The 16,724-nt window shown below is 41.9% G+C and overlaps 1 protein-coding gene across 5 annotated transcripts in view; it reads right to left on the reverse strand.

Moving 5' to 3' along the window:
• Window positions 1–16,724, reverse strand: part of DOCK3 (dedicator of cytokinesis 3) — a 477,519-nt gene that overhangs the window by 217,712 nt on the left and 243,083 nt on the right. For all 5 annotated transcript variants that reach the window (XM_038770866.1, XM_038770865.1, XM_038770864.1 and 2 more), the window contains exons 8-9: window positions 4,148–4,189; window positions 1,943–2,097 (exon numbers count right to left, since the gene is read on the reverse strand). In XM_038770866.1, the coding sequence (XP_038626794.1) occupies window positions 1,943–2,097; window positions 4,148–4,189 (197 nt within the window). The remainder of the gene's footprint in view (window positions 1–1,942; window positions 2,098–4,147; window positions 4,190–16,724) is intronic.

The following is a 16,724-nucleotide window of genomic DNA, read 5'->3' on the forward strand; positions in this document are numbered from 1 at the left end:
TATTTAGCAATCTTTCTTCCACCATGCTAGATAAGCAGAATCTTGTCAATTTTAGTGAAACACCAATGGTCCTCTTCTCTCCCCATTTCCCCTATCAGTCCTGATGTTTATTACTTCTTTACACCAGCTACGGCAGATAGATCTGCTGCCAAGAGCCCAAGCAGCATGGGAGACATTTCAGAAACAGGTATAGACAAAGCAATATGAGAAAAAGGAGGAAGAAAATCCATGAATAGGATACTCAATATTTTGCTGCTAAGAGGGTGTTAAAACAAGTCAAATGCATGTTTTTCCTCAACAGAGGATTTCATTATTTGTTAAATTATAAATTGTGGCTTCCATTTCTACTTATTTTTATGAGCTTCCTATTAGGACTTCAAAGTACTGTACCAAACCCGGATATTTATTATATACTGGATTGCTGTAAAGTGTGTTTGGAAAATGCTTCTACCCTATCATCCGTGGCACAAGGACCTTTTCAAAATATAACCAAAAAGCTTTAAACTCGGTTTTCCCAACTTTGGGCAACTCTAAATCTCATTTGTCAAAATGCACTGAACGGATCCAACCCCAAAGGTACAAGACGCCCTCAGCAAATGCTCAAAATCCCTGTCCAAGGGCCAAGCCATGATTTAATCAAAGCCCAGAGAATGGTTTATGAACGGCGCATTGGAAACTGGCATCGAAAAATCACAGCTTCCACTTTCATGTAGGCATCCTGCTGCAGTGATTTTAAAGGGAAGAAAGGTTGAGTTTTCACTCTACTTTGCTCTCGTTGCTGACACTTCAGTAGAAAGGTGACACTGGCATGAATGCTGTAGTTGCATTCAAAAACTAAAGACTACCTTTATTTGACACACAATATCTCAAGCAGTTCTCTTGATGAGAAAAATGTGACAGCCAAATCAATTCCAGTAAGTATTCAATATGGTACACGGTATGCTTTCAGTAATCTGAGATTTCTGAAGATTGCTTCTGGAAAATAATGTAGAACCGATTTAACATCCACCTGTGGATGTTAATTCTCAATGGTGGAAGAAAGCCTGTGGCCCAACTTTCTATATCGATTAGTTAAAATGTACCAGACACTTCTCCCCACCTACTACTCACTTAGTGCACCTGCTGCCCCAGAGGGAACATGAGAGTGTGAATGACACTATGCAAACCATCAGCACTAGAATTCCTTTGTGCAGGTTCTTGGTCTGACATGCTTCGTGACTGGACGGGGCTCATCTGTCATTTATGACACAAAACTCCCTAATCATTATATCAGACAGGATGAACATCACAGTGGAAAGAAGGATGGATATGCCTATGCCATTTGTAGATTTTGATAAGGGTCCCTTGGTTGCATGGCACACTGTTTCTTTGACTATTAGTTTAAAAAGTATGTGGTGCTTCCCATTAAGTACCTAGCTGACATCCATCTAATCTAAATATGAAGGCTATTTGTTTGAAGCTTTTTTGCGAGTGAAAAATTAATTTAGATCTTGTCGGTAGTTCACCAATTCATGACTGTACACCAGAGGATAAACAGCACAGGATGTAAGTGCTACACAGCTAGAAAACAAAAATTAAATAACTACAAGCATAAAACAGTATGGTATAATTCAGAATTACTGCCAGAACGCAAGGATTAAAGTTACTGTGGAGAAGCAGGCAGGTCTTTCTGATTTTGCATGCTGTTATAGTAACTACTTCTTCACTTCAACCAATGCTAACTGCATTTGTAATGAATCGGATAGCCTCGACTGAGGCGGGGGGAAGGAGAAATAGGGGAAAAGTACATAACAAAAGAAAAAAATTTGATTGAAAAATGAATGAGCAATTCAAGCTTGTCTTCCATCCTAGACACGCAAACTGTCAACCAGAAATGCAGTACTTGGAGGTTCCCAGTGTTTTATGTGCTGAAATAGTTAACAGACCACTGACACCAACTTACCTGATCTGCTTGCTCTCTCGCATGTCATACAAGGAAAAGAAGACATCTGTATCTTCCCCAATGGTATTATAGGTGAAACTCTTTAGACTGAGGAAAAAATGGTGTGGAACTGGCATCCGGCAAGCTTCCCCATGACGCGGACGCATCGTATCCACCTAACAGGGAAAACAGCCACTTGTCGTATTCAAGTTTCAAATTAGAGGCACCAAACTTGTAAAAGGCCAAGTGAAAATGAAAGGATGAAGTTTCAGAGCTTTACTCTCCACATAGCCAAAGTGCAGCCTCAGGAATCCAACTTGACACTAAAGTGTTATCTCTCTTTAGGACTGCAATGAAACCTTGAGTAACACACAAACAATACCTGCTGTTCTGGGAAGATTGACCAATGATTGAAATGAAACTTTTATGGGCACAGTGAGGACAGCCTTGTAGGTAATTTCAAACTAGCCATCAGCCTTTGAGGATTTCTTCCTCCAGGAGCAAATTTCATTAGCATTTCCCAGATGTACAAGTGTCATAGGCATGAGGCACCTGATTGCAAGAAGCAACTGTTGACTGAAGACTTGTAGGGCTGCAGGGCATATTTTCTATTTTTATTATAATTCTTATTTATAGTTCCAGCTTATAATATGCCTCAGGCCCTTGGTCTGTGCTAAATTACATGGTTGAGTTGGGGTGTTCTACTAATTTTCTTTTGCTGTTCAGAGCTGTGATACAGTTCAAGATGGGAGCCCTTCATCATTTCTGAACTTTTACTAACAGCAATCAAAAATTGATCATACTCTTTTTTTGGAAAACACCTATTAACCTCTATGCTCTCACTCATCTACTCTGATATTTTATAATTGTGTGTGTTTTTCAGCAGAAACTAACAAAAAAAATACATGGGTTTACACTGAATCCCTGACAAGGGTATTTTTTCATCAATAACAGAATCTATAAGTTGGAATATCATGGTAATAAGCATGCTAAATCAGCTTCAGAATCATCCAAAGGGAAAAGGACAAAGCCTGGAGTAGCATGGCCTAATGGAAAGAGCATGGGCCTGTGTGTCAGAGACCTGGGTGCTAATTCTAGCTCCACCACTTTGCCTGCTGTGTGACTTTGGGCAAGTCACTTAACTTCTCTTCTCATCTGCAAAACAGGGACTCAATACCTATTCACTCTCTTTCTTAGACTATGAGCTCCATGTGGGACAGGGACTGCATCCAGGCTGATTATATCTTTCCCAGCACTTAGTACAGTGCTTGGTACATAATGAGTGCTTAATAAATACAATTACTATTATTACTATTGTTGGGCTTCACCTAAGCTTTTTTATAGCCAGATGAGAGAACTGAAGCTTATTCCCAAATGGAGGGAGCAGATAGGCTGAATCAGGTTATCAGAAAATTGAGATAGTGGAGGTAATAGCAGGGCCAGTGAGTTCAGAATCAGTAGTGGGTATGGCACAAATTGCAGTTTCACCTCTTAGAGAGGTAGTTGCTGTTGACAGCAAAAATTCCTCTCTGACAAAAATCTGAGGTCCCTCACCCAGTCATTCCTTGGTTTCACGCAATACCTTTTGCAACAAAAGACTTAATATACTTTTCTATAAAATAAACTTGATTCTCTCGTATAAATTAAGGACAAATGAATGAGTTCATGAACACTGGGCACAGGTGTTAAAACTAGAATGGAATGGTGATTTGGGGGTGTTTCAATACACCTTGAGTCTGTAGGCTCCTTCAGAGCTCATTTTATGTCTCCTCGAAAGTCTGGCAGAATCAATCTTATTATCTCATCATTACTTCAATATGTGTCTTTAGCATGTTTTGCCATTATCAGAATTTACTGAGCATCTACTTTGGGTACAGCTACTGAGCACTGTAAAGGCATATTTACTCTCACAGTATCCCTGAACAAATGCTCTTATCCCTTTTTCTTTGTAGGTGGAGAAACTAAAGTACAGTATAAATACTGTAATAATGATTATGGAACTTGTTAAGCACTTACTATGTGCCAAGCACTGTACTAAGTGCTGAGGTAGATATAAAATAACCACATTGGACACAGTTCCTGTCCCACATGGGTTCACCATCTAAATACTTTTAATATTAGGACTCCTAATTATCACCAAGGCCATGCTACATGGAATATGTACTCGCATTTGCTAAATTCAAGAGACAATATCAAAGAAATTGCACATACTTTCCCAAACCTTACCTGTGATGTGCTCTGCTGTACACTGTGTCTGCTGGATAAATGCTACAGAAGAAACAGAGAAAAGAAATCACTCAATTAGCAGTAGTTTATTTTCGGAGGCACATTCTCCCCACTCCCTAGTACTGCACATAAAATGCAATTTACAAGCCACTTGGGGCAGAGATTTTGTTTTTAGTTCAGCACAATTCATTCTATTGTATTATTTCATATACTTTCACGGATCCACATGTATAACAGTAAAAGTGTTAAAAAGAAGAGCTTGGCAAACTACACTCTATGATGGGGCTTTACATTTTCAGTTTATGTCCTTCCCAATGGAAAATGATTTCGAGAGATTCTTAGTTTTGATTCTGAAATACTCTTTTTCCACAAGTATGGGACCATCCCAATCTTCCCTCAAACTTATCACCTGTGATCTTTCATTCTAAAAACCATTTATATCCGATAACCTATAGGACCCTAAAAACGGGTAACTTTGTAATCTTGGAGGTGAAGCTGCAACTATATGCCTTGGGGTACAGGTCTAGGGATACTTGTGTAAGAAAGCCCAGTGTACTTTTAAAATTTCTGAAAAAGATGGCTGAAAAAAAATAAAATCAAAATAATTTTCCTCAGACAGTTACTTGATCAAGGAATACAAATTGAGGATGATGATGAAGTAGAAATAACACAATAAAAGATGGGTTTTCAGCTCCCAACCAGGATGAATTGGCAATTCTCATATCCGATTATGCAGCATTGCTGATATTTCCCCAGACTCGAGCTATGTGTGGAGAAAGTCTTCACAACATTTCAGTTTTACCTGGGCGCGTACTGGCATTTATTCTCTTCTAATCTGAATAGTCAACACCTTCATCTCATCGCTATCATATGCTCCCTCTCCCCACTGGCACCAGTTTATCTGGTTAACAGGCTCTAAAAGGGATTGGTTCCTCTTTATGTGGCTTTCCATGCTTCCCCTGCCTAGGGTCAATGCCACTCCTCTACCTGGCAACATTATTTCTCCATCCTTATTGCCTCCCACACCCACTGCCCTTGCCAGTTGTTTCAGACTTTTAACTCCTTCCTCAAAACCAACTCAAGTATGGAGGCATCAGTCAATCATATTTATCGAGCACTTACTGTGCACAGAACACTGTACTAAGCACTTGGGAGAGTGCAGTATAGCAGAGATATAGAAATAAGGATCCCTAGGGCCCAGATCAGTTCTAATAATCATTTTCATAAGATATGAATAGAGAAATCCCAAATGATATTAAAGTCATTCAGGTTGTGAAACACCATCTTGGTTGGAATAAATTGTAGGACGATCTCAAAAAGCTGAATGGGGTGGCAGCTGAGCTTCAATATAAGGTCATGCATCTGAGGAAAAATAATCTAAACTACATGATGAAGGATTCTAAGTTATCAGTAATGACATGAGAAAGAGACCTTGTGGATAACGACCCCTGTTGCTTCGAATAATCGGCTTAATGTTCTGTGGCAACCGAAGAAGCCAACAAAATGCTGAGCACCATCAGGAAGGTTATCGGAAACAAAACATGTTTTGCCACTCCATAAACATGGTATGTCTGCACCTGGAACACACTGTGCATTTTAGGAAGGCCAAAACGGAAAAGATTCAGAGAATGGGAACTAAAATGATCAAGTGGATGGGTAAGTGGATTGATAGAAAAAAACCTGAAACTTGAGTCTGGAAAAAAAAAAAAGCTGGCCGAGGTCTACAAAAGCATGGAAATTGTGGATAGGGTGAACAAGGGACTGTCGTTTACTTAATCTCATGACCTCAGGACTAGACAATATCCCTCGAAGCTTGATGGTGATAGGTTCAAGATAAACAAAAGGACAAGCTCCTTCACATAGGAAGTGGTAAGTATATGAAATTTATTCCCCCAAATCAACTGTGGAGGCAAAAATACCAACAGATGCAAGGGCAGTTTATCTGAGAGATGATGGACAAATTGCCTCTCCTCAGTGATATCTTAGTGCCTTTAAAGGAAGATCAGACTGGCTGTTATTAATCTCATCCTTCAGATGTACTGACACAAGAACAGTTTAAATTGGGATGATCACGTTAGAATCTCCCTTCGAGAACAATGGATGGGTCTCGACTCTGAACCTTCAAGATCAAGAACCTGTGTGAAGGAATTGATGCTAGTGGTTTATGCAGGGCCACCTGCACTCCCTCATCCCTGCCAGTCAAATTCCCACTGGAGAACAGAGTGGGACAAGGAAGTTAGCTGGGGCGAGGTGCTGCACATAGTTAAGTGCACGCTATGTAGTGCTTTTACCGTGCAGGACGCATTTAATATCAAAATGACAGCAACATAATGCCAGTGCTCTGCTGTCATCAGATGGATGTCTTGGTAACTGTTACAGTCTTCGCCGCCCACAATGACCACAATGATTTTTCAGCATTCCCACTGGGCCTGTACACATCATGGAAGCCCAAAGGTCATGCAGAAACATGGGAAAGCTCAAGAAATCAAATGCATTTCTGCTTCTGCTAAGGCAAGTGAGGCAATCAGGAGAAGAGTGGCTTTTTTCAAGCAAAGCTTTGAGAAGACCATGAGACCAAAAGGAAAACAGCACCAGGAGCTGCAAACAACAAACCAATTAGCAGCACAAGAGACAACTGTTGTGTTCTCATGTTGTGATCAAGACTGCCGGCCCTTTTAACCATATTTGCACCTACATATAAACTTCACCATTAGTGACTTCATCTTCAAATACAACTACAAATGCTTTCCCCACTTTTAGGCCACTACAGAGCTGGAAGTCCTGGGTTTCTTCCACCTCCATCAGGAGCTGTGGTGGTAGCAATAACTATGGCTGGCTATGATAATTTATGGCTAACAATAGCTATCCCAAATTAGCAGCCGGTGAGATGGGAGGTTGGCAGTGTAGGTCCTGAACCCCAGAGAGAGCTGGGACCTGTGCCACACTAAGCCTGCAGGGAGGAGGGAGAAGTGGCAGCTGGCAGACCTCCAAGGAGACGTGCGAATGGTCTGGATGCCAGAGAGGAAGGGGACCAGTCAATTGTGCAGTCCAAGGATGGCAGGAGTAGCAAGTCCAAGTTGTTGAGGGGGCAAATTCTAAAATCTGCTACTGCCTAAATCACCATTTCTCAATAGCCTAAAGTCAACTTTCTAGTGAAACATGTTCTGAAGTTTGCATTTAAAAGTCTATGCTAATGACCTGGTAATTATTTTCATGGCTAACCAATGAAGTGAAAAGTAACAGAATGTCAGCAAAGTGTCAAATACTGCCAGAGATTATTGTGAAAGCCATTTAAGTCTAAATGCTTGCATTGGTTCATTAGTGTATCTTTGAGCATTGGAAGTAGTGATCTACCTACATCTGTGGTACCTTTATCATAAAAAGTTTGGAACACCAAATCAGTTCTTCTTGAAAATAACTGCAGGACTACTATAAGCATCATTTAGTGGTTCAAGAGTCAATAATGTTCTCTCTCTCTATATATACATATATTATATATATATATATATATATATCTGTCCATCATATTTGATGATGACAGTACTGACCATGAGATCCTATCCATGCTTGCAAATGCACCTGAAAAGACCAATGTGGGATCAACACACTCATACATGATTTATACGTACAAATAAATTTTTGTTGTGCTAGTTGGTTTGCCCCACAACAGGCCTGTCTCTGGGGAGATATGAACTGGGGACAAGAAAATTTATTGAGGAAAACTCCCTACAGAAGGTGGGATTTCAGAAGAGCTTTCAGATGGGGTGAGACCAACCTGGCAGATTTGCTAATCCTATTTCACCTCTTTGTGTATTTACTCTTGTGATGTTATACTTTGAATTACTTTGGTAAAGATTAAGCAATGATTTAGGGACATTTATCATTATAGTACATGGCCCCTAGCGATATTTTATATTGTTTTTCCAAAGGTTCAAAATGGATCCTAATTTATAACATGCAAGTCTATGAGAAAACACCCCTGATTCAATCACACTTTCAAAGAATATAATCCAGTTGTGTTATGGGGCATATGTGGATTTTTACCATCTCCAATACTATATATACATATATTCAATTTTACATCTTACCTCATACCTCATTTGTGGCTTAAGCAGAAAGAAATACTTTACCACATGGAATCTATTCTGGCTGGGAGTCAGGGTTGTAGGTAGGATGGTTGGCAGAGCACACCACAGAAAGCTCCAAACTGAATCTCCGCTCCCAGTTCTCCCTGAGTAGAACTTATTTCTGTCTTTGTTGGGGGCGAGGGAAGGTAGGGGGATAGGGGAGATGGGGCTTTCCCAATATTGGAAGAGTAATCAGTTTTCACCTAGAATGTCCCAGTAGCTTCTGGGAAATGTAGACTCTCTTTTAACCTGCATATTCAGTCAGTTGCCAAATCATATTGGTTCTTCCTTCACAATATTTGTAGAATCCTACCCTTCCTCTCCATTCAGACACTACCATGCTGATCCAAACATTTTTCATACCCCAACTTGGTCACTACATCGGCCTCCTGCTGACCTCCCTGCCTCCAGCCTCTCCCATCCACATTTCACTCTGCTGTCTGGATCATTTGGATCGTTCCGCCCACGTCTCTTCAATCAATCAGTGAAATTTATTGAGCACGTACAGGGTGCAAAGCACTGTACTAAGCATTTGGGAGAGGACAATGCATTACAGTTGGTAGACAAACTCCCTGCCCACCAGGAGTTTATAGTCTAGATGGGGATTAAATAAATGATTGTTATGTATTTCTCAGAAACCTCCAATGGTTGCACTTGTCTTTTCTATCTTCGACCTTTTCTGCATCAAGCAAAAATCCTGACCATTGGTTTTAAGGAACTCAATTAGCTCTGTCCCTCCTACTTATCTAGTCTCATCTCCCACAGTACCCCAGCTCATATGCTTTGCATATGACTTTTAGATTGTGAGCCCACTGTTGGGTAGGGACTGTCTCTATATGTTGCCACCTTGTACTTCCCAAGCGCTTAGTACAGTGCTCTGCACACAGTAAGCGCTCAATAAATATGATTGATTGATTGATTGGCTCCTCCCAAACCAAACTCCTGACTGTGTCTCATTCTCAGCTCTCTCACCGTTGACCTCTTGCTCACACCTTCACTTCTGTCTCAAGTTCCTTCGTTACAAGCAGTCACTACTCTCTCCGTCTTCAAGGCTCTTCTGCAACCACATCTCCTCCAGGAGGTCTTCCCTGATTACTCTCTCATCTCTCCACCCTATTTTGCCCCTTACTACCACTGCAGCATTTCAGTGTCACAGAAGAACTTGGGGTACAAGACCCCCTCCCTCATACTTCCTATAGCATTTCTGTCCATATTTTAAAACACCGTTGGTTCCTCCTACCTGTAATTTATCTTAGTGCCTGCTTCCTTTGCTATATTGCAAGTTCCTTGAAGGTAGTGATCATGTCTACCATCTGCACTGTACTCACCCAAGCACTTAGTACAGTGCTCTGCACAGAGTAAGCACTGAAAAAATACCACTGATTTTAAAAAGAACTAGCCCACTTGCACCATGGGGTTTGTAGTCCTTACTTCCTTCCCTATAATCAGTCAATCATATTTATTGAGTGCTTATTATCTGCAGAGCACTGTACTAAACACGTGGGAGAGCACGATACAATAGAATTAGCAGACAAATCCCCTGCCCTGTTAACCATTTTAAAGCTTCCAGCGCTGGCTGTGGCCTTGTTCACTAACACTCAGTGCATAACTTCTTTATTCCACTTGACTTTGATGATGAACACTTGCTTGTTTTTGTACTTTTTTTATCTATCTAGAGCCAGGTGGAAAAGGTGCCAATTTCCAGTGAACCAAAACTACCCATTCTTCGATTGTCATTATTCAAGACAATGTAAAATGCAATATAAATGAAAAATGCCAATTACTGTAGCACCACATGGCTTGCCTGGAAACACTGGATATACACTAGTACATTGGCCCCCTGTGTTCAAAGGCTGAATTTCTCCAAACTTAAAAGCACCAAAATATCTCTTCACTGGCACACTGAGGGTCTTGACTACTTAGTGCTTCCAACCTCAGGAATGTTAGAAACTGTGAGAAATTTATCATTAATGAGAAAGTGAGAATCTTGATCATGTCAGAAGATACTGGTGATTTGGAACACGGCCACTGAGTCACTAAGGCACTGGGAATTTGCACTGGAACATTAAAAATTTGGAACACGCTCTCTGGTCCATTACCACTGCCACTAAATCACATTCTCAGTACCACAGTACTGGCTCTCTCATTGACTGCATTTATCATAATTAAATATTCATTACAATTTCACTTACCACAGCCAGAAGCTACACTATCTTGGGGAGCGGTACCCAAATGCCCAACAGATAATCTTGAGTGAATGTAAAGATTGCTCCCGGCTGAGCTGTTGGTACCTCTAGTGCCTGGCCCTAGTTTTGAATCCTTTCAAGATTATTGCTCTAAAATGGTATTCCCATTTCTAATTTCTGCCTGCAACACTGGTCTGTCCACTTCTGAGATTTCTCACTTGCCCACATTTCTATTCTATCATCCAAAGCTATGCTTCATTGTGCTTTTAAAATGTTTCTCCTATCTTTCCTGTCTAGTTTCCCCAACTCAACTCACTGGACAGCAGCTGTTAGGAGAATAAATGACAAAAGGATAACCAAAGTCCCCCCAGGGAAATCATTATGTGAGATTTCTTTAGGTCCTGGTGGATTAACTACATTGCAGTATTTCACTGTTTATGATCTTGTCTTGACATCTGAAGTTGACTTTGGCGTGTAGACGACACAAGGTAACTATTCAAAAAGTCAGATACGGAGTCTGACGTAAATCCAGTCCTAATGGGCACACAGAATGTCAGACATGACAACTGTTTGTTGGCTAGGATCCTATCTTACCTCTTAATATTAAGTATTGCATCTAGAAAGCATTGGTGGAAGTGTTCCAAAAGTTGAATGTGGCTTCTCTTAGGTCCAGGTGTCAGTCATACATGATGCTACAATTCCCCTGTATAGCTTCAGGTTGTCTTTCTTAACCTTTTGCCATTCTATATTTGAGTATCCCAAAGGACACAGTCTTGATTTAATTTTCTACCTTCTTGACTAGTCTAGTGTCAGCAAAAAAACCGTTGCCTTGATAGCAGAATTCAGCAAGTCATTCAACTCTGCCATTGATGGAGATTCTTGGTTGTGTGTAGGGTTTTCCAGGTGTAGGCTGGTAAATGATCTTGGTTGCCTTCAGCAGACCAATTATCAGTTCACAGTTCAACAAGATTGGACTGTCAACATCCATCATTCTAAAAGAGTCATTCTCCATTATAATTGCCACTTACATTATAATGTTGAAAAATAAATCGTCTCAAATGTGTCAGTGAGGATAACTTAAAAGTCACATGCACAAGGCTAACACCCATAAATATGTCTGATATGCTTCAAGTTTCTACTGATAATCAGCAATCACTCAAGGGCATTTATTGAGCACTTGGAAGTGTGGCCTCGTAGATAGAGCATGGGCCTGGGAGTCAGAAGGACCTGGGTTCTAATCCCAGATCTACCACTTGTCTGCTTTGTGACTTTGGGCAAGTCACTTCACTTTTCTTTGCCTCAGTTACCTCATCTGTAAAATGAGGATTAAGACTGTGAGCCCCAGGTGGAACAGGGACTATGTCAACCTGATTAGCTTGTATCTACTCTAGCACTTAGAACAGTGCTTGATACATAGTAAGTGCTTAACAAACACCATCATCATCACTATTATTATTATACTAAGCTCTTGGGAGAGTACAATACAATAGAGTTAGTAGACAAGATTCCTGCCCACAAGGAGCTTACAGAGCAGAGACAGACATTAAAATACATTACCGATGGATTTGTATATAAGTGCTGCAGGGGAGAAATCGAAATGCTTAAGGGGTACAGACAAGTGCATAGGCAATGCAGAAGGAAAAATAGGGGATAGAAAAGTACATTGAAAATTGGCCTCCAAGATGGCTCAAAGTTGTACTCCTGAAAATCAAAGAGCTCTCCAATGATCTCTATTGTAGCACCGTTAGAGCAGCTCTGGGGGAAGAAGGCACTCCAATCAAAAGCTCTAATATGAACAACAAAGGGGATTCCTCTGAGATGCTGTCTACCAGGTAGTCACAAGACACTGGATAGGGCTAGTCAGTCAGCAAGATTGGCTTGATGAAAAAACTATTCACAGAAAAGCAAGCAAGGCTTCAATGACTCCTCACAACCATGATTCTGACAAATGGGAGGTCACAGAACCCTATGCAGTTCCTGACTCCCAAGGGTTTCACCATCTAGGCGAGCTATATGGTCCAGTACACTCCATCAAAACACCTCTGAAGAGTGAAAAGGGCTCCAACCTCATCACAGACAACGAGGAGAAAGATAGCAACAGCACTTCAATGTTTTCCTAAACATTTACCGCTTTTGGAAATGAGGCCTTACCAACCACAGAAAACCTCCAGAAATGTGGAGGCATGACTCTTGCCCCAACTACTGAGCAAGTCACCACTGCAATCTGATACATGAAAAATAACAAAATACCTGGAACTGCTGGCATGCCCGATAAATTTAACCACACTTCCACAAGCTTTTTTTCAACATATGGGGCACTGGCATAATGCCCCAGGATCTCAAATATGCTACCATTATCCCATTTTCCAGATAAAAGGTGAGATAATGGACTGCAGAAACTACTGTCATATTTCATTCTTCTCCATCACTGGCAAGATTTCAGCCTAATCTGGATCAGTTCCTGAAAAACATCACAGAGCACAATCTCCTAGAATTGCTATGTGACTTTAACTCCCAGTGTTGTCAGAGCAGATATGTCCTTTGTAGCACATCAGAAAATGGGAGAAGTGCACGGAGAAGCACCATGATCTCTACATACTGTATTTTCTTGCATAATTGCCCCTCTTGTTTGCAAAGTCCACAATCCCAAAACAGGGGCTGCTTTGCAGGCAGGGCTACCTAAAAATTAAGTCTAGCAATAAGGGGAGCAGGAGAAAAAAAAAGAGAAGAAAAAAAAAGGAATGAGGGGAGAAGGAAGAGGAAGATACGACTGCATCTCTTACTTATATTAACCCCTGTGGCATACACTAGGCCGTCAGTGAATTAATGTAATTCCCCTCCCTTCTCCGTTTCCTCCACGGACTTGGCCCATCCAGCGAAGAACCTCCCTCCGGAGGCAATTCTGTAACCGTGGTATCCTGGCCCTTCTCTTCTTCCTACCCCTACAGGACCCAATACCATTGCTTACAGGTAACATGTGGGCAAGGAACATGTCTACCAACTCTGTTATATTGTACTCTCCCAAGCACTTAGTACAGTTCTCTGCACACAGTAAGCACTCAGTGAATGCAAAGGATTGATTACAATAAGAATCTTTTATTTTCTCCTCAAAAATCAGGCTGGGAGGGGTGGTGGTGGGGGGTGGGGAATCATGGGTTGGAGGCCATTATTTAAGTAAATATGGTAGCTTTCATAACCCTTACTAAAGTAACTGGCACCACCTGTAGATCCGTACTCAGCTTCACAAGGGCCAAAGGGACCATAACCTCCAAAGGTTTGGCTGTGCTGAAGCAAAGCTATGAGCTTCATCCCCCAAGTCTTTTGGGCAGAGTGGGCAGCCACAGCTGACACACACTTCCCCTTGGGGCAAAAGGTGCAGCCAAGACGTCGGCTTCACTCATCGTCCTGTGCTGGCAGGCCCTGGTTCCCTAGCCCAGCCTAGGAATCTGGTGGGGTGCTTGGGCCTTGCTCTCGCTTGCCCCTGTATCTTGGTGGCTAGTCTGCGGTTGAGACAAGTGACTGGGGAAGAAGTGGGTGCCCGGATTTGGTCTGCAGATCTGTTAGTTATGGCGCTCCTCTAAGCCCAGGGTCATTTTCCTCCATTACCACCTTCAAAACGCTAGTGACCCCTACCCAGCTAGCTTGTTTGGCGGGTCAGAAGCTGCAGTTACTGCCATTTGGCTTGGGGCAGAAGATAACCAAGACAGTGCAGGAGCAGAGGGTAAACAATCCCTCTCTTTTGTATCCCCTTCCCCCCCACCCTTCTCATTTCCTCCTTTCTTTCTACATATTCCTCTGTTCCTTCTCCCCCTCTTCCTCTTACCTTCTTGACTTCTTTCCTTCTTCCTCTCTGTTTCTCCCTTCCCTTCTCTCTTCCCTGGTCCCTCATCTTCCTCCCCTTCACCCCTTCCTTCTTCACATTCTTCTCTCCCCTCCCTGTCTCACCTCTCCATTACTACTTCTCCCTCAATTCCCCAGGGCTCTTTTTTGAGCCCCTGCCAAGTTCTGGGGCTGAATATGGAGCTTTTCTATCCCAAATCAAGGCCCAGGGCTAGCCGGACATTTTAAAACCTACTCTAGAGGAGGGAACACTGGGAGGAGACTTCCGCCCCCTTAAATCTATGGCCCTTTAAAGTTCCAGCCTCTGCTCTTTATCTTCCCTCCCCAACCCTCTCCTCCACCTTCATCCTACCCAGATCTGTAGCCCACAAACTTGGGGTTACTATTTTCTCCTTCTCTTTCAATCTCCATTTTCAGTCTGTCACTAAATCCTGTCAGTTTTTCCTTCACAACTTTTCCTGGATCTGCCCTTTCCTCTCCATCCAAATGACTATCATGATGATCCAGGCACTTCACATATGTCAGTTTAATTACTGCATCATCACTGGTTTCTCTGCTTCTAGTCTCCTCTCCAATCTATATTTCATTCTGCTTCCCCGATCATTTTTCTAAAACACTTCTAAAATACACTTCTCCAAACTTGTCAAAAAACCTTCACTGGTTACTCATTCCCCTCTAAATCAAGTAGAAACTCTTGGTCCTTGGCTTTAAAACACTTTAAAATCAGCTCTCTAACCCTATGTAACCACTCTATTCTCCCACTATACCCCAGATTGCATTCTTCATTCCTCTCTCAAGTTATACTCACCGTGTCTTGTTCGCATCTCTTCCACCTGACCTCTTGCTCACACCCTTTCCCCTACCTAAAAGTCCATTCCCATCCAAATCTGTCCCTTCACAGATCTCCCCATCTTCAAAATCCTTTCTGAAGTCACATCTCCTCCAAGAGGCCTTCCCCAATTAATTTATGTCCCCCCCACCGATGATATTGCCAACAATTACCACTGAGGCACTTCTGTGCCAGCTATACACTTGGGCACTCACAACTTACTGCAGCATTTCGGTACATATCTTACTTACCTTAATACTTTAGCACTAACAAGATACATAGCTAGACTATAAGCTCTGAGGACAGGGATCAGTGCAGTAGTCTGCATAGAATAGGTGCTCAGTAAATGCTGTTGATTAACAGATGCTCAAAATGAAAGCTTGTCATCCCTGAACACAAGTGAAGGCAGATTTCAGCTTCTGAATGTCATTTTCTTTGAGTGATGAACTGAGCTAATGCTTGTTGTGTCTTAAATATAGTCACTCACAATGTCATTCTCATTCTAAATGCAGGTGCAGGAGGTTGCTCTTCAGTAACGATGATGCTAATAATAATGATACTAATAATAATTGTGATATTTGTTAAGTGCTTATTATGTGCCAAGCACTGTACTAAGTGCTGGGGTAGATATAAGATAGTCAGGCCCGACATGGGGCTCACAGTCTATGTAAGAGGGAGAACAGGTATTGAATCCCCATTTGGCCAATGAGGGAAATGAGACACAAAGAAGTGACTTGCTCAAGGTCATACAGCAGGTACATGGTGGAGCTGGAATTAAAACACAGGTCTTCTGACTCCCAGGTTCATGCTCTTTCCACTGGGCCACGCTGCTTCTTCAAGTTCAATAGCAAAAGTCAGTTTGGATGAAAATTAAGACAAGATGTCACTGCTCGAGGTGGACTAGATCTGCACACAGAAAGGAGGAAAGACCCAGAAAGTTCAAGAACAGAGAAACTGCTTGCCCCTCAAGATGTCTTCCAGAGGGATAGCATTAGGCTGTCAATCACTCACCCGGTGACACCAGCTTGAGTACAAGGAGAAGATTCCATCTGGGGCATCAGAAGGGAACTGGTGAGGGACTGATGTACACCAAGAAGGCTAGGGATCAGCAGGGTTAACACTTGTGGGGAATGGGCCCACAGAAGCACTGCTGAGGGAAGTATAGCTGCAGTTTTGGGGGCTGGTAACCCCTAGATGTAAATTAGGAACAAATATCAGAGCACAGATCTAGTTTGAGTCCATTTGTGATAATAATAACTGTGGCATTTTTAAGTGCTTACTATGCGCCAGGCTCTAAGTCTTAATCCCTATTTTACAGATAAGGTAACTGAGGCCCAGAGAAGTGAAGTGCCTCGTCCAAGATCACACAGCAGACAAGTGTCAGAGCTGGGATTAGAACCCAGGTCCTTTTGACTCCCAGGCCCATGCTCTATCCACTAGGCCACGCTGCTTCCTCTAGCGTAACTTTACTGGTAACTTATCTACTGAGAGTTAAATGCTACTTAGATTCACCTGTCAATGCTTTGCAGTACTTAGGAAAGTGACACGTGCTGCTGCTGTTGAAAACTTTATCTGTTTGTAAGTAAAAAAACGTA

The sequence above is a fragment of the Tachyglossus aculeatus genome, chromosome X2, assembly GCF_015852505.1.
Source record: "Tachyglossus aculeatus isolate mTacAcu1 chromosome X2, mTacAcu1.pri, whole genome shotgun sequence".
In the NCBI taxonomy this organism is placed as follows: Eukaryota; Metazoa; Chordata; class Mammalia; order Monotremata; family Tachyglossidae; genus Tachyglossus; species Tachyglossus aculeatus.